This window comes from Orcinus orca, chromosome 14 (assembly GCF_937001465.1).
Source record: "Orcinus orca chromosome 14, mOrcOrc1.1, whole genome shotgun sequence".
In the NCBI taxonomy this organism is placed as follows: domain Eukaryota; kingdom Metazoa; phylum Chordata; class Mammalia; order Artiodactyla; family Delphinidae; genus Orcinus; species Orcinus orca.
Window position 1 is genome coordinate 8,349,707 of NC_064572.1, and position 18,566 is coordinate 8,368,272.

The window sequence follows — 18,566 nt, forward strand, 5'->3', positions numbered from 1 at the left end:
CTCTCTCGCTGAGTTCGCCCGTGCGTCTTTCCGCATGTACTCTGCTTTTCTAATAAACGCTTTACTTTCCTCTATACCTTCCGTCTCCTTGTCAGATTCTTCCTTTCAAGGTAGACAAGGACCGGGGGTTTAAATTCTAGCCGCTGGCCCCCGTGGTCTAGCGCTTAGGATTCCTGGTTTCCACCCAGGCGACCAGGGTTCAATCCCCTGGTCAGGGAACTAAGGTCTCGCTTCAAGCCGCTGCTCGCTCACTGCTGCATGCGTCCAGAATCACGGCGGGCAGCAGCAGGGACCCTTGTTCTCCTTTACCCCCTAATCCCTTCAGCATCCCCATGATTAGCATGCCAGACTGTATAAATTTAGGTACATTTCTTTACTAAAGGCCTGGGAACAATTTCAGAAGGCAATTATAATGAAGGAAGGAAAGAGTTCAAGTTCTAGTTCATTTAGACTTCTAGAAAAGGCAGGGTTTCCCAGACATTTTTACTTGGTCTACCCAGCACCTTCCCCGCAACCCCCCATCTTGGCGCCTTGGTTAAGGGTGGGCTTTGCAGTCTGCGCTTTCTGGGTTTGCAACTGTCACTCAGTAACCTCGTGGCATTGGGCTAAAAGTCACACCTCTCAGAGACAGTATTAGAACTGGTGATTTTTATTAGGTGTGATGATGGCATTGGGGGCTTGTAAGGAAGTATCTTTTTTCTTCTTTTTCTTTGATGTGTAAACAGAGGTATTTGGGGAGCAGGAAATGATGTGGTGTTTGCAATTTGTCTCAAAATACATTCCAGATGAAAAAACGGGAGTGGTAGTGCTGTGGTAGGAGAAGACAGATGATTGTTGAAGCAAGGTGGTGAATACGTGGAAGAGGGTGAGGTATCCTGTGCTCTCCAGACTTTTGTGTGCGCTTGAAAATTTTCATAATAAGAGTAAACAAACCAAAAACAAATAATGAGCCTTTCTGGCTCCACATTTTAAAAAGAATAGCAGGATGTACTTTTCATGATTGTAATTTATTTTGATTTTCCAGATAGATCCCACCTCTCATCCTATCCATCAGCTTCTCTAGACATTAGCAGGGAACATTCCCTTTGACAAGACTTGCCAGTCCCAGTGGTAGGGAGTATATTGTTTTGGATTCTATACCTACATTTTAAAAATGTCGCCAGTTTCCTATTTGGAGTAACTTGAATGCAAGTGTCTTATCTTAAGGTGTTGCTTTCCTCTGTCCCACTCCTTTTTTTTTTTTTTTCCCGTTAGGCTTGCCATTTCTTTTTTTTCATTTTCATACACCTTTATTGGAGTATAATTGCTTTACAATGTTGTGTTAGTTTCTGCTGTATAACGAAGTGAATCAGCTATATGTATACACACATCCCCATATCCCCTCCCTCTGGAGCCTCCCTCCCACCCTCCCTATCCCACCCCGCTAGGTGGTCACGAAGCACTGAGCTGATCTCCTTTTTAAGGACTCTTAGGGGTTAGCGTTATCTCCAAGGAGAAAATAGCCTTGGGAGGAACAGCCTACACCCTGGTGTATAAAGGCAACGGGCTGCAGGAAGGAAAGACGTGGCAGGGTGAAGAGTGTTTACTGAGGTTCGTGGTTAGGGTTATCAGGGTCTTAAGGAGAAAAAAAGAGAAATGAATCATCATCATTTGATCATGGTATTCACAGCCAGAGGGAGGGACAATGGGAAAAAGAGAAACACAAAGAAACCGTCAAAATAAAAGTAGGTTGTACGAGGGCAGGAGGAGGGAGAAAGTCTGAGGAATGGGGGGGGGGATGTAATCGCACCGATACTGGCCACAAACACAAAAATTTGCCCATTCCTGGTTTACATTAAAAATGAATATGTATGCACATGTATTTGTCGGCTGTGTCCCGACTAGGCAGGTGATGAGGCGCTCCTTTAAGAACCTTGAAGACCCAAAGTTGCACTCAGACAGCCCACCTGGATCTGAGCCCAACCCTGGACCTGAGAACCGAATGGCCGACTGCGGCCGTGGCTGTTCCCTCCGCCCTGGAAGAGCTTGCAGGTCGATTTTTGCCAGCGGGTCGAGAGGGAGCCCCGGAGTCCTCCAGCCCGTGCTCTTAGCGCTCAGCACCCGCCTGGACCGCCCGGTCGGAGCCGGCCCGAGCTGCAGGGCCTCCCTCCACCGCACGGGGGCAGCAGCACCTGCAGCGCGGCGGCGGCGGCGGCGGCCGTCCCGGCGCCCCTCTTGGCGGCGGCGGGCGGAGGCCGGCCCGCGGCGCGCTCGCTGATTGGCCGCGGCGCGGGCTCTGCCATGTTGGCGGAAGCGGCGTCTTCTGTACCTTGGCTGCGGCCGCCGAGTCCGTGCGCGCGGCGTCCTGCTTCCTCGCCTCGTCCGGGTCTCGGCGCTGAGAGGCGGCGGCGGCCGGCGGGATGGAGAAAAGTAGGATGAACCTACCTAAGGGGCCGGACACGCTCTGCTTCGACAAGGACGAGTTCATGAAGGTGCGCGCTGGGGCTCCGCTTCCCGAGCCGGCGGCGGGGGGCCTGCCCTCCTTTCGCTCCGGGGCCTCCTCGGGCCGCGCCCGTTCCGGGCCGGCCCCCGGCGGGACCTCGCTGCTCCTCGCAGTGGGTCTCTTGGCCTCAGGTGTGGCCGGGGCAGCCTGGAGAAAGCACCACTGTGAAATCGTGCGTAGTGAGCGAAAAGGCCTCGAAGTTGTGTGCAAGTGGTTTTGAGCTAAGTATAATAAGCCCCTGTTATTACCCGACCCCGTTAGCATGCAGTGCAGTCGGATTGCCAGTCCCCTGGCCAGACAGAAGCTTGTTGACCAGCGCCTTGCACCTAAAAGCTCAGTACTGATGCATTGACCAGATCTCTGAACCCACGCCCATACCGAGGGATCAGGTGGGGGGAAAAGGCACTAAATCGAAAGTTTTTCCTTAACGTTCATCTAAAGCTTCTGAATGAGATATTTAAAAGATGAGAATCTTCTCATTTTGTTGCGATACAACAAAGCAAGCTATTCTCCTTTTCTAAAGTTGCCCTACTGCTCTTTATAAGGTGACCTCGAAGTTGGTCTGCAGGTCATTGTAGGACATAAACTTACATAAGCAGAATAGCAATATAAACCGAAAACATTTTATGGATAATAAAGGTTCATCAGGCACAGCCTTGAAAATATCCAAGATTTGAATCAGAGCTAGGAGGAACTTTGCATATTTGGTGTAACCCTCTCGGTCTGTACTTAAACTACCAAGAAACATATTTATGTTTTATATCTAAGGATTGGGGGTTTTGATACCACTAAGTGGCTGTTTTCAGTGTTAAAAAGGTAAACGTTTTGGCTCAGTAGACGCTAAACTTTTAAGGAAGTGAGTGTAAGTCCCTTACTGTTCTTTTTTGATGACTTTAAGTCATACTATGCTTTTTCTTATTTTAGGTTCATCAGTCTCTCTCTCTTTTTGATATTTGCATTCAGATCACATCTCTGGTTTTTAAAAGTATTTATATCTCTTTTCTTTATGGCTGAGTAATATTCCATTGTATATATGTACCACACCTTCTTTGTCCATTCCTGTGTTGATGGACATTTAGGTTGCTTCCATGTCCTGGCTATTGTAAATAGTGCTGCAGCGAACATTGGGGTGCACATAACTTTTCAAATTATGGTTTTCTTCAGATACATGCCCAGGAGTGGGATTGCTGGATCATATAGTAGTTCTATATTCAGCTTTTTAAGGCATCTCTATACTGTTCCTAAAAAAGAACGAAATAATGCCATTTGTAGCAACACGGATGGACCTAGAGATTATCATACTAAGTGAAGTAAGTCAGACAGAGAAACACAAATATCATATGAATCACTTATATGTGGAATCTAATTTTAAAAAATGATACAAATGAACTTATTTACAAAACAGAAACAGACTCACAGATCTTAAAAGCCTACTTATGGTTACCAAAGGGGAAACGTGCCGGGGAAGTGATAAGATGGGAGATTGGGATTGACATATACTCACTACTGTGTATAAAATAGGTAACTAATAAGGACCTACTGTATAGCACAGGGAACTCTACTCAATATTCTGTAATAAACTATATGGGAAAAGAATCCAAAAAAGAGTGGATATAAGTATAACTGATTCACTTTGCTGTACACCTGAAACTAACACAACATTGTAAGTCAACTATACTTCAATAAAAATTTTTTTTTTAATGTGGTAAAAAAAAACAGTATTTCCATCTGGATTCTCTCCAGTGTTGCCGTATCATTTTTAGTATGCGGGGCTGTCTAGACCCAGGAATAACGTACTCTTGTTCTCGTACAGTGGTGTTTCTGCTAAACCACGGCAAGGAAGAGCGTAACTTGTCAGGGATGTGTGAAAGGGACCGCGGAGTGAACTTGCTGATCCAGGAACGCTTTGTTCCACGCCCTGGCTGAGAGCTGCCCTGGAGCGAGGGTAGAAAGAAAGACCATGATGAGAAGAGGCGCACTGGAAGAAGAAAAGGCACAAGCAGAGATCAGGGGCTTTGTTCTGACTTCTGATTTCAGGAGTCTCAGAATACAGAAAATGTAACTTGTCCAACTTTTGCCTTCTTCAAGGCTTCCTTCAGGCTCAGTACCAGCATTCTTTCGGACTTGCTAGCCCCACCATGTTTCTTGCTCTGAGACGGCAGAATGCCTTTGGCAAGAGCAGCTGCAGAAAGCGGAAACCTCAAAATATAAGTTCCAAAGTAGAACCTGCAGTAAGGAGAGGGCAGACTGGGAAGGTGGCTGGAATGGCCCTATTCTTTCACGGCTCCTAAGCCTCTGAACGTGCCCTACAGTTTGTAGTGCTAATAAATGTGACCACTTCACACGTAGAAGAAAAATACCTAGGACAGCTATCCTGTGTTAAACGTTGATTTTCTAGGTGAGACCTGGAGATAAAGGTTATTTGCAATTTGTGTTTCCTTCAAAGAGACATTTTATAAGTTTTAGTTCCATGGCAGAAATGGTGGGTGGAGAGCTTGCTGTCGGGGTTATATTTCTACCTCTGTGTCTCATTCAGCACATTTTGTAATTTGTTCCTGTGGGAAAGTTAGGGAATGTCCTATTTGCATTAGGAGAGTTGAGATTACTTGAAATCCAGCCGTTGGGTTGGAAACTGTGTCATTAGTCTGCCAGACATGACGAGGGCCTGTTAGGACAGTGGTAGCAGTTGCTCACTTAATAAACAGTCATTCATTGATCACCTGCTTTGTGTCAACCAGCAATCTAGACGGGATAGTACAAGGGTACATAAGATATGGTTTGGGCTGTTGAGTATGGTCACAGGAAGACCACCGTGTGTGCTGAGAAACTGGACCTAGTCCAGAGAGGCTGGAAGGCTGGCCAGGAGTGAGACCGCAAAGGTAGGAGGGCAGCTGGGAGGGTTGCAAGTTGGACGGGGCCTTGTGTGCTACACCGAGGGCCTTGTGCTCCATGAGCTGCCCTCACGGTTAAAGCAGATGACGTGGGCATGTCTGTTGCATTGGAGCAGCGTTAGAGGGCGCTGTGCCACTGGTTCCTTCAGGTGGATATCGGGTTCCAGCTCAAGGGAAAATTGTGTTGGATTTGAACTGATGAGCTAATATTTTGATACGGACCGTTCTTGCACATGTGTTTCAGTCCTAACTCGGTGTCTTAGTGGTACCTCAGACCTTTAGGAAAGTATTTAATAAATTCTTAATAAATAGCAAACTACCTTTCTGAACACAGAAAAAAAAAAGAGGCTACTAAAAAGTTATTTCAGTGGTCCTTGTGAGATCTAATGAGAAAGAGGAGGGGACAGATTTGTGGAAGATGGAGGTGATCAAAAGACAGGAGTGGCAGTGGAAGAATCACTTGGGGCAGAGGTGGTGGTGACATCATACCGTTAGCTTCGTCACCTTGCAGAAATCTTTAGCGCGCGTTGATAGCCAGCCATCAGATGAAATAGGACCTAAGATCTTGGTATCAGGGAGAGAAAGCGGCCTGCTAACAAAGATAAATTAGATCCCTTTACCTAGGAGTGCTGTTGGAATCGTAGCTTTCCCCTTCTAGCCCAGCGTACGACTTCGCTTCCTGTTTTATAGCAAAAATAGTGCCATCGAATGGGAACTCCTTCATCTTGCTGACGATGACGGCTCATTCTTGTATTTGTGCCCGTTCTCTTTCTCCTCCTCGCCTGTTATGTAGAGGGGTTTTCCTTCCTTCCTTCCTTCCGCCCGTGCTTGGAGCCCAGGCCCTCCTGCACTCTCCCCACTGGCTTTCAGACACTCTTGCTTTGGTCTCTTCCCCTTGACCCTCCTGCCTCTAGTCTGTCCTGTCACACTCTTCCACATTACAGCCAAATGGTCCAGTTGTTATTACTTCCTTCTGGGCTTTTTGGCCATTTGTGTGTCTTCTTTGGAGAAGTGTCTGTTCAGATCCTTCGCTCATTTTTTAATTGGGTTGTTTGTCTTTTTATTGTTGAGTTGTAAGAGTTTTTGTATATTCTGGATATTAGACCCTCATCACATATATGACTTGCAGATATTTTCTCCCATTCAGTGGGTTGTCTTTTCACTTTTTTAGTAGTGTCTTTTGACACATAAAAGTTCTTATTTTGATTGCATTCAATTTTTCTATTATCTTGATGCTTTTTGTGTCATATCTAAGAAATGACTGTCTAATTCAAGGTCACACGGACTTTCACCTGTTTTCTTCTAAGAGTTTTATAGTTTTAGCTCTTCTGTTGAAGTCTTTTGATCTATCTTGACTTAAATTTTCGTTTATGGTGTGAGGTTGGTGTCCAAATTCATTCTCTTCCATGTAGATATTCTCTTGTCTTAACGTCAGTTGTTGAAGAGACTCTTCTTTCCCCATTGAATGGTCTTGGCGCCCTTGTAAGAAATCAGTTGACTGTAAATGTATGGGTTTTAAGTTCTTTCTTTTTAAATGTTTAGGAAATCTACAGTGTAAAGTAAAACTATTTCTGAGAAATGAAATGTGGCAGTTGTTACATACCACTGAGTTTGGGGTTGTTTGCTGTCATAGCAAAAGCTTCCTCATCCAGTATTCACAGATGTTCTAAGTAATTTAGTCTTGTGCAGTGCAACGCTTGTTTAAGAACAAATATATAAATGGCAAGTTGAGCGCTAATATTACCTAATAGCATTTGTTTGTGAGAGTTGAGTTATATGATTTAGAATGTCACCATGAAGTTCACACCTGAACTTCATCCATCTGAATTTCATACCTTCAAAGATTATGTACCTGAGGCAAGCAGAGTGCTCTGCACAGTCATACAGCTGGTTAATAGCAAGGCCAGGATGTCAGGCTGAGGCCTGCCCACACGTTCTTGCTGCGATTGCTGTGTAACTATGAATGTAAGGTGTTACCTGGGGTCGTCTCAAGCAGCAAGATGTCTGGGCTAATTCTGGCTCTAGGTAAAGAAGCAGATGGTTTTCACTAAGTGGCTGTGAAATTACAGTTTGGTAAGAAATCCTCTTATCTGACACTATCAGAGCAGGTGTTTGGGTGATTAATTAAGAAAGTCAGTTTTTACAAGTACTCAAGGGATGGTGCTCGAGTCCTTAACGTTTTATTTTCAGTCATACGTGTGTACATTTATTCTCCATTGATGTGGCGCCAAGCTCTATTCTCTGAAAATGCGTCGCTGATTCGATTTCTAGATTGTCCTTTAAGTCGGAGGAGAACCCTAAGGCGTCTGCAAGGAATCCGGTATAGAGTCCTTCAGGGTTTGTGTGGCCCTCCTCCCAGCTGCCCTGCCTGGTTCATGGTCATGTGGTACATAATTGAGGAAGAGTCGGCTTACCAGCTTCTCGGTATCGGGTCTTCACGGAGCGCCATAGTTTTCATGAGAGCAGTTATCTTCTTGCACTTACATTTGGTTGGTTTATATAATGTGTAATAAAATTCTGTAATTTTGATGATAAGTACAAGTGACCTTAACAAGTTTGGGAATCATCACATCTGATTCTTGATGACTAAACAGCTCAGCTAGTAGCAGAGTCATAGGTGCAATAGACAGTAACCTGCTGGCTGTAGGCATGTCTGCCTACCAGGGGCATCAGAATGTTATAAAGGGAGACGGCATAGCGAACCTGTGAGACCAGTACTTGGAAGTTGGTTTTGAAAGATTCTGAACATCTGTTCAGTGGAATACTCACATCCATATAAAATGTCAGTACAAATTTATATGTATTATGGAAAGACATTGAAGTTATATTTCTATATGGGGAAAAGTAGCTTAGAAGAGGCTTATTAAGATTGTGTGTGTGTGTGTGTGTGTGTGTGTGTGTGTGTGTGTGTGTGTGTGAACACAGGAAGAGGTCTGGGGTTTCGCTGAAGATGGTGACGTAGGAGGATCCTGAACTCACCTCCTCGCATGGACACACGAAATCGACGGCTACTTAATGGAACAACCTCCTCTGAGAAAACCCCCCAAAACTAGCTGAGCAACTCCTGCACATCTGGCAAACAAGAAAAAACCCACATCAGAGTGGGTAGGAGAGGCTGAGACACAGTCTCACCATACACCCCTCCGCCAGTGTGGTGACCCACAATCGGGGAACTCCCATCCCAGGCTGCTCCCCAAGGAGCGAAGGGTGTGAACCCCACCCCTGGCACCCCTACTTTCAAGACTTGCACCTGGGAGATGAGCCCCCAAAACATCTAGCTTTGAAAGTCGATGGAGCTGGCATCTGGAAGACCCATGAGGCTACAGTGACCTGAGAAACAGTTCTTGAAGGGGCAGCATGAACTTACCCTCCCCAGGACCTGACACAGACACAGCAACTGAAAAGGGCCCAGACTTGCTGTGAAAGAAGCTTGTTTATCTTAAAGCATCGGCCTGAGGGGCAGGCTTCTAACCTCGCCCACGTCTGGGGTCTGGGGGCTTGGAGGCCGGCAGGGCCATCTGTGCTCTCTCTCTCCTTGCTCCGCTCAACAGTATCTCCTGGAAAGGAACGTGTGTACTTGGTCTGGCGCCCTGATTTTTGCAGCTGCTGCCTGGGGACACCTCTTAGGTCACCTGGCTCTGGTGGCCAGTGAGGTTTACGCTTGTAGGTCCCCAGTGTTCATTGCAGTATTATCTGCAATAGTCAAGACGTGGAAGCAGCCTAAGTGTCCATGGATGGATGAATGGATAAAGAAACTGATACACACACCACACACTGGGATTTATTCAGCCACGAAAAAGAAAGAACTCTTGCCCTCTGTGGTGGCAACGTGGATGGACCTTGAGGGCATTAGTGCTCAGTGACTTAAGTTAGAGAAAAGATGATCATGGTCTCACTTGTGTGTGGGATCTAAAAAGCAAAGCAAGAAAAAATGGACCCACAGGTACTGTTCACATGGGTGGTTACCAGAGGCAGCCGGTGGGGAGTGGGCAAAATGGGCGAAGGGGGGCAGATGGTACAGACTTGCAGTTAATTAGGTAAGTAAGCCTGGGCATGTGGTGTACAGCATGGTGACTGTAGTTAATACCGTGTTGTGTATTTGAAAGTTGAAGGGAGTGAACCTTTTTTTTTTTTCAGTCTGTTTAGAAAAGTTATTAAACAATAACAACTACGATAAGCAGCAACAGCAACAAATCCTAGGCAGTGGAGAGTTGGTACAATTATTATCACCCAAAGTGCATAATTTACATTAAGATTCATTCCTGGTGTTGTACATTCTATGAGTTTTGACAATGGATAGTGACCTGTATGTACAGTCACAGTGTTGTGTGTAATAGCCCTAAAGCCCCTCTGTGCTCTGCCTGTCCATCCTTTTCTCCCTCCGACCCCAGGCAGCCGCTCATCTTTTTACTGCGTCCATAGTCTTGCCTTTTCCAGAATGCCATATAGTTGGAATCCTATAGGATATACCCTTGCCAGGTTAGCTTTTTTTCACTTTGTAATCTTAAAAGTTCTCATAGCAAGAAAAGGAAATGTGTAATGGTGTGTGATGGATTTTAACTGCACTTACTGTGGTGATCATTTTATAATAGATACAAATGTGGAATCATTATGTTGTGCACCTAAAAGCCATATAATGTTATATGTCAACTGTATCTCAATTTAAAATATAATTTATATTTTAAAGAGAAAGTCAAAAAAATTCTGGAAGGATGTGAATCATGATGTTAAATAGTGAGAAAAACATTAATAGTGCCTATCTGTAGAGCATCAGGACTGAGTGATTTTTTTTTTTTTTTACTCTCTGTCTTTGGTGTCATTATAGCCCACCCTCCTTCTCCTCGGGTTCCACATCTGTGGATTCGACCAACCATGCATCAGAAATATTTGGGAAAAAAAATTCCAGAAAGTTTCAAAATGCAAAACTTGAATTTGCTGAATTAGCAACTATTTACATAGTATTAACATTGTATTTACAATTATCTGCATAACATTTACATCTTATTAGGTATTATGTAACCTAGAGATGATTTAAAGTATACGCAAATACTGCGCCATTTTATGTTAGGGACTTGGGCATCCCCGGATTTTGGTGTCCTAGGGGGTCCTGGAACCAGGCCCCCGTGGATGCTGCGGGATGGCTGTATTTCTTTGTTGGTTGAAAGTTTCACAGTGAACATTTGTTACTTTTAAAACTAAGGGAAAAGGAGCAATTTCTGTTTTGTGAGGAGCCTATTTAACGTGTGTAGTTAAAAAAAATTAAATCCCTTGTAGAATGTAGGCAACAGGAGAGAATGCTCTTGGTCAGGGGCCACCCTCTTGGCGCCTTGATAGTGCACAAGCACCTTTATGTCACGTGTACTGAAAAGGACTTTCTCGCAACGGCAGTAGCCTTTCAAATGAGTAGAATGGCGTTTATCTCTTATTCTTTCTCTCCTTTTATTTCTGTGTGTAAAATGTGATATCGTTGCAGTAATTCTTTTTTCTGGTTTTATTTTCAGGAAGACTTCGATGTCGATCACTTTGTGTCCGACTGTCGGAAGCGGGTCCAGCTGGAAGCACTGAGAGATGACCTGGAGCTCTACTATAAGCTGCTTAAAACGGCCATGGTCGAGCTCATCAACAAGGACTATGCAGACTTCGTCAACCTGTCAACGAACCTGGTAAACTTTAAATCCAGAGTTCCTACCAGTCAGTGTATTTACATACGTACTACACACTCTCTTTCTCACTCATGTTTATTCTTAAAAGTGCTGAGTGTTTTTAGAAACCTTTTAGTTGATTTTCCCCCAGAAACTTGGAGAGATTACTAATCTTATTAATAAAAGAACTAAACTTTCTTGATACACATTTTTTGTTTTGAGTTTAGTTTGATTATATTTTGAATGACTTATTAAGAAGTAGTGAAAAGTAAAGGATAACAATCTCAAGAGTGGTTGTTTTTGTTAGTTGCTAAGTGATTACCATGAAATCTCACTGGTTTAGACTAATTTGCTAGAGCAGATACCAATTATTCTTAAGGAAGTGCTTAATTTACTTTCAGGTACTGTGCTAGCCAGACATAGGTTGAGGAAACGTTGGCCAATATTGACCTTTAGGTGGCCTGGTTTTATAAAAACATAGGAATGGTTTGTGAGAAGCGCATCAGTTACTTGGAAAAGTTGTTTAGAAATGCTTGAGTTTTAATACTTGGAAAAGTCTTCTTGTTCATACTTTATTTTTTGTTAAATCTGTTTATCCAAAGAAGTATAGAAAGTCGCCATCTCCATGGGAATTTCAGGAAGCACTAAGAATAACGAGCTGTGTTTGCTTTTGGGAAGTACACCAGTAAGATAAATGTTCCAGTAGGATTAGAAACCCTGAAAATTTTATTTCCATTCTATTTAATTTGTATTTTTCTCAAAGGCTCTAATAATACTTAGGAGAGATATAGCTCATCAGACTTTCACATCAGCTGGCTGAACATCATAAGTACAGAGAGAGCTATTTTTCCTGTTAAAGTTTTTTTAGTTCATTTAAAATTTCATCCAGAGGCAAACTGTACACGAGGAATCTTTGATTTATTACGACTTTCCCTATTTGCATAGTTTCATGTATATCAACAGATTTTTTCACTTTCTGTGAGCAATATTTGTGGTAAGATAGCATTTCTGTTATTTATCTAGTTATTAGCAATATGTGATTGTACGGAAAGAATAACCTAAGTCTAGTACTGCTTTGCTCGTTAAACAGAAGCTTCAGTGTCACTCCTGACTGACGTGCTTGTGCCAACATGATTTTGCCTTTAGGTTGGCATGGACAGAGCCCTCAGCCAGCTTTCTGTGCCTTTGGGACAGTTACGAGAAGAGGTTCTGGTAAGTCCCCAGGTGCCGGTAAACAGTCTATATGTATAAAGCACGTTACGCTCGTTTGCCTTCTCCAAGAAGAACTCCTTTAATGTGTTAGGTTGTTGTGGTGGTGGTTTAATGGTCCATGATTATAGTACTCACCTTCAAAACTGGTGAAAATGATTCTCTACTTTTTGCATGTGATATTACAGACTAAAAACGTGTTTGGTTTGAAGACGACAGATCGTCAAAGAGTAGACACTTTTAAATGTCAGGGCGGAAAAGAAGGGTATTTCAAAATTTAACTTGTTAATACCACCTCCCCCATCTGTAAGTGGTCTCCAACTTAGAACTGGCTGACGTATAGTTTAAAATTTGTAATTTTACAAGTGTTTTCCCAGACAGTGTTTTACATGTGGTTAGGTTCCTGGACCAGTCTACAAAAGCTGTTCAACCCCTGTATGTAACTGAAGGATAATATAAATATCATGTAACGCCTAATTTCTGGGAGAAACTCTCTCCCGTGGGAATGGGAGTGTCTGCCTGTAAGCCTTGAGGACAGGGACCCCATCTGGATGAACAGTGGAGCGGGAGTTTTGGCATCACCTCTGACAGGAGACCGTGTGGCCTGCCCTCCCCTCACCCACTCGTCTGTGCTAGGCACCCCGGCCTCCATTGTCCCTTAGTTGTGATGCACTGCACCATCGCTTCCTGTGTGTGTCACCACTGGACCACGCCAGACCAAGTGGCCTCATGCACCTTGCCCCCGAGACCGCGCCTGGCATGTGCGAGGCTCTCAGTAGGTAACGTAGGTAAAGAGGCCCTGCCTGGGTAGAACTGAAGGAAATGCAGGGTAATGGGAGTGTCAGAGCTGAGAAGTCCCGAGGAGGGGAGGGGTAGGCGGGAAAGACTTCATAAGAGAGATAAGTGTTGAGCTGTGCCTTGAACTAGCAGATGTGTTTGAAAGTGTATGTTTTTGAATTTTACAAAAGCTCATTACAGTGCTTTTCCTTGGAGTGGAAGGAAAGGGGTTTGTGGCCCGCTGCTGGGCTGCGCGGCAGCTTCTGCGTGGCTCTCCTGCCTCCTCCTCGGTGCTCCCTCACCTCCCAGCCTCGTGGCTGGCGTCTCCTGGGCCTCAGCCTGTGGTAACCTCCCACTCTTCTCTGTGCGCTCTCCCCGCTCTGCTGACCTGTGCTTTGAACTTCCTGGGCTGCTCTCGCACCTCCGGGCTCTAGTCCTGCCCTGCCACCTGCCAGTACCACGTCACCTCCCTTATTCTGCAGCTGTCTTTATAGCCACGTTTCTCCTCACCAGCCACAGACCTCACCTGCCTTTTTGACCTCAACTCACGACGCTGCTCTGAGATTCTACGATCATTGAGGGATAAGACTGTTTCTGTCTAATTCATCATTGTAGCCTCACTGGCTACCACGGTAGCTGACATTTAATAGACATTTCATAATGTTTATTGAATGAATGAATTCACCTCTCTATAAAGCTTTTGTGATTTATCTAGTTTATTCTGATCGTTTCCGTTACCTTCATTTGGGCCTCAATTCTTCATACTTGGCTTAATTTATTAGCTTCTGGACGTGTTTCTCCACCTATGACCTCTGGCTTTTCCTGGCCATTCTGTTCCTTACTTCTTGATTCCTACCATCCCCCAAACAGCATTTCATCGGGAAATATCAGTGCTTCGGGATTCTCTAGTTCCCTAAAATGTGTAGAATCTAAAGTCCTCCTAAATCAACCCCTCCCTGTTTATTTCTACTCCTGCAAAATGAAGCCTGCAGTGCACCCGGGTGCATGCCTCACCCACCCTGAGTGTGCACCGTCAGTTGTGTCTTCCCACCTTTGTCTTCTGATAACCTCCTCTCCACCATCGTCAGCTTCCACAGGTTCTCAGGGTCAGACTCAAGTCCCATCCCCTGTGCCAGACTCTCCTATCCTTTGATTCAGATGATTTCTTGAACGACATTGACGGTACATGTATTATTATTCCTTCGGCCGTTAATCCTCCATAACCTTGGCTTTATATGTCATTTTGCCCCCAAACCATGAGTGCCCTCGACAGCAGTTGTATCTGATATTATGTATTTTTGTCAATATCTGCATAATACCGGCCCGAAGATAAAATTAAGTTCTGTGGAATTTAATTAAATGTGTAAGTTTCGTAATGTCACAAAACAGTTTCTGCTGTATGTTTTCTTTATTCTTTTAAAGAGTCTTAGATCATCTGTCAGTGAAGGAATTCGGGCAGTAGATGAACGAATGTCTAAACAAGAGGACATTAGGAGAAAAAAGGTAGGTTGCACATGGCTTCATGGTAGCACCTTGGAGTTAACGGCACTTCCGCGCATGTGGTCTGATTTATTTCTCTTGGTACCTTGGCAGAGAGGACGTGTGGGGTCTCTCCTTATTTTTAGGCATCAGTGTTCAGCAAAGTTTGCGAGGGGTCGAGCCAGAGCTGGAGCCCAGGTCTTCTCACTCCTGGGCTGATTAAGGTCCTGTTAATAAGAGAGGTGTGCTAAAGTAACTAATAGAAGAAAAAGACAGAGAAAATCGCGTATTCTTCTCGTGCGTTAATTTATTCATGACGGCATTAAAACTTTTAAAGAAAACTGTAGATTTCTTACGCTGCATGCCAGCTAAAAGCCCTTCCCTCATGTCTTCTCACACTTTTCAGTACTATGAAAGTGGTTTTTCTCAAAGCCTTTTTCTATGTATCTATATATACTTACACTTATAATGTCATGTCAACTGTTTGAAATAGTAAGACAGAATTTTAGATGTACCCAAGTGGTCACAAAATTAACATTCCTCAATTTTTCCAAAAGAAGAAACAGTAATAACTGGTATCTGTGAAACACTTTACAGTTTAACAGGCATATAACTAATTTCTCAGCACCCCTATAAAGAAAATATTAAAATTTTAGACATTAGGGAGTAAGTGGGCTTTCTAAGACCAACTCTTCCAGTGTTCTACTGCAGGTTGAAAAACTAGTGTGTTGCTCCCATTCTGCCGCGTTTATTTCTTCTTTTGTTTCCACTTGTTAACTGTACCTCTGCATGCACTGCTTTTACATTTTACTGGTCCTGTGTTTTAATTTTATTATCTGACTTTAAGGATGTAATGGCAGAGTTAGGATTAGAATTTGAGACTTCTGATTCTAGCCTGGTGCTCGGTCAGTGTTTTCTAAATTTATTAGCATATTTTCAAAATCTCAAGGGAAAGAAGCCTATTTTGAAACCTTCTGTTTAATTCTCCTTTAAATATCAGCTTTCGTCCAAAGATTTCAAGAATGCAGTGCCTTTCTAGAAAAGATTGTAAGCTTTGTGAGAGCAGGGAATTTTTGCCTGTTTTATTCACCCGTGTCCTCACTGTCTGGAAGAATGTCTGGTGCACAATAGGTGCTCAGGAACTATTTGTTTAATTTTTTTTGTCTTTTTTTAAAATTAATTTTTATTGGAGTATAGTTGCTTTACAGTGTAGTGTTAGTTTCTGCTGTGCAGCAGAGTGAATTAGTTATACATATATCCACTCTTCTTTCGATTTCCTTCCCATTTAGGTCACCACAGAGCATTGAGTAGAGTTCCCTGTGCTGTACAGTAGCTTCTAGTAACTGTTTGTTTAACGAATGACCTCCTTTTTGTTCTTTTAAGGATGAGAGTTTTTATAATATTCCTCAACCTCTTTGATAATATTTATTGTGTAATAATGTCTTTAATGAATTGACGCTTAGGCATATAATTGTGTCGTATACATGTAAATAGGATAAAGATGATCGGAAACTAAAATTAAAACATGAGAAAAGGGTCATAAGGAAATAAATGTAGTGCCTATACAGGGGTTCATTTAAGATGGGGAAAAGAAAGAAGAAATAAAAATGCAGGAAATGAGAAAACAAAAAAAGTCTAGTTTTTTTTTTTTTAACTATTAACTCGTAATAGAATATTGAAATACGCTTCTTCTGGGCAGCTAACATTAAGTTTTACGTTCTTGGGAATTCAGTGTTATGTAGAAGTATTCAAACTGTAGAGTGCTCCACACACTTTAAGGTGACTTTTGGCTTTGTATTTCCCTGCATTTAGAAGGGGAAATAAGATAATTAAGATTAAACATCATGATAACTTCTTTTTGGCTTCATTTTTATTTTTATAGATATGTGTGTTGAGGCTTATACAGGTTATTCGATCAGTTGAGAAAATTGAAAAAATCTTAAATTCTCAACATTCTAAAGAAACATCTGCACTAGAAGCAAGCAGGTAAGTATTTTTTACTAAATATCACATAAATTAGTACTTCACACCCAGGCTACTTTTTTTTTTTAGTTAAAACGCATTTCTGATAAAGAAGAAAAGCCAAGTCTATGGCTCAGTGTTTTTGAACGTAGCTTATGAAAAGTGGAGGGCATGAGATGGTCAAGTTTATAATACATCCTTCTAAAACCTTTGTGGTGATGGACCACTGTTCCAACACGTCACCTTACAGGGAGTCAGAGGAGTGTGCTTTCAGTGGAAGATTTTTATCTTTGGAATCGCCTTATGTAAGCACTGGCAAAATCCTTTGATCTTCCAGGTATGGAATGGCTTTTATCTTTCATAAATTTATGTAGACATGCCCAGAGTATCACCATTCATGTATCTTGCACTAGCATTGTAGCGTTAAGAAACAGTACAGGACACATTTAGTTAAAATTTATAAACGGGGAAAGAAACCTTGTGAAATTAGAAAAAAATGACCATTTCCTTTGTTACACTGTGACCGTCTTATTACCTTCCTAGTGTGAATTCTAAATCAGCCAGGTAGATGAGTGGCTCAGAAAATGAGTAGGTCACACCAGCGCCATGGTGCCTTGGGAGGAGCACAAGTTTGTGCTGCGTCTACCATTGGGCAGCCTGAGTCATGGCACCTCAGCTCCCTGTGTCACGGGCAGCGTAAGGCTAATAGGAACTCCGCTGGCAGGGCTGCCTGACAGCTTGGCAGCCCGCACCCGGCATGTCGTAGGCCTTCACACATCTAATTTGGGTCTGACAAGAGCTTCTCCTAAAGTCACGTGGACAGCCATAACATTTTTCCCTGAGTAATATTGGATAATCTGCTGCAAAGCCAACCAAAGCCAAATTGAATATACCTATACCAAAGTCTTACCACACGATAAAGGCATGTTGGATTTCTTAATTTTAGGGATCAAAATGTTAGATTTGGGAGCACCTTAAAGGCAGTACGCTCCATCTCTCTCAGTGTATAGACTGAGGAATGTGGCATCCAAGAAGGAAGTGATTCTCCTGTCCTGGGTCTCTACTTCCTTTCATAATCAAGATGTACAAACAAGTGGTCAGCACTTGCTGTCTCTGTCCCTTCAGCGCCCCCGTCCTCGCGCTCCTGCCCTTACCTCCGCTGGCCAGGGTCTCCGCTGCCGTCCTTTCTGACCCGTCCCTTCTGACCCGTCCGGTGGAGCCGTTTGTCTTGAGCTGCTCCGCGTCTCTCTCACCCTCAGCAGCATTGGCAGCTCCGGCCAACTTGTGTGCACTCGACATCCGCCATACCTGCCTCCCTGTTTTCTTTCCACTTGGGTCCGTTCCTACTCCCTTCCTCACTGATGTCTTTTTCTATGATACTATTCCTTTGCGATGTTCCATCTTTTTTTTTTTTTTTCTCCTTTTTGGCCGCACCGCATGGCATGTGGTATCTCAGTTCCCCAACCAGGGATCGAACTGTGGCCCCCTGCAGTGGAAGCGCAGAGTCTTAACTGCTGGACCGCCAGGGAAGTCCCTCAATGTTCCATCTTCAATGTAATAGATATTATGCTGTTTCTTGCTCAGAATCACCTTTGAGTACTTTTTAAAATTCAGATCAGCAACTTTGAGCTGTAGAGAGAGGAAAACCAGGGCAGTGTAAGTGAATGGTAACTACAGCATGCTTCTTAGTACAAGAAACGTTTAGATAATTTATAATTAATAGATCCACACTAGGTTACTCAGGAAAGAGGGATTAACCTTTTGGGTTGGTCTTGCAGGGGAATTGCTCTCCCTCTAAACTAGTTTTTTGTGTGTTTTTTTTTTTTTTTTTTTTTGCGGTACGCAGGCCTCTCACTGTTGTGGCCTCTCCCGTTGTGGAGCACAGGCTCCGGACGCGCAGGCTCAGCGGCCATGGCTCACGGGCCCAGCCGCTCCGCGGCATGTGGAATCTTCCCAGACTGGGCCACGAACCCGTGTCCCTTGCATTGGCAGGTGGACTCTCAACCACTGCGCCACCAGGGAAGCCCTAAACTAGTTTGAATGCTACAGATACAGGACTGGATAGACCTGAAATGGATAGCATTTCATTTCCTTGTGATGTGGACTTTTTCCCCTCACTCACTG

General features: G+C 43.6%; 1 protein-coding gene across 7 annotated transcripts in view; it reads left to right on the top strand.

Moving 5' to 3' along the window:
- Positions 1–2,279: 2,279 nt before the first annotated feature.
- The window catches only part of COG2 (component of oligomeric golgi complex 2), a 43,270-nt gene continuing 26,983 nt past the window's right edge, over positions 2,280–18,566 (top strand). For 4 of the 7 annotated variants that reach the window (XM_033408932.2, XM_033408934.2, XM_004281566.3 and 1 more), the window contains exons 1-5: positions 2,280–2,471; positions 10,875–11,036; positions 12,162–12,227; positions 14,424–14,504; positions 16,363–16,466. In XM_033408932.2, the coding sequence (XP_033264823.1) occupies positions 2,400–2,471; positions 10,875–11,036; positions 12,162–12,227; positions 14,424–14,504; positions 16,363–16,466 (485 nt within the window). In that variant the 5' untranslated portion in view covers positions 2,280–2,399. Of the gene's footprint in view, positions 2,472–10,874; positions 11,037–12,161; positions 14,184–14,423; positions 14,505–16,362; positions 16,467–18,566 lie in introns of those variants that run through there. The other 3 variants (XM_033408937.2, XM_033408935.2, XM_033408936.2) reach the window with 2 other exon arrangements.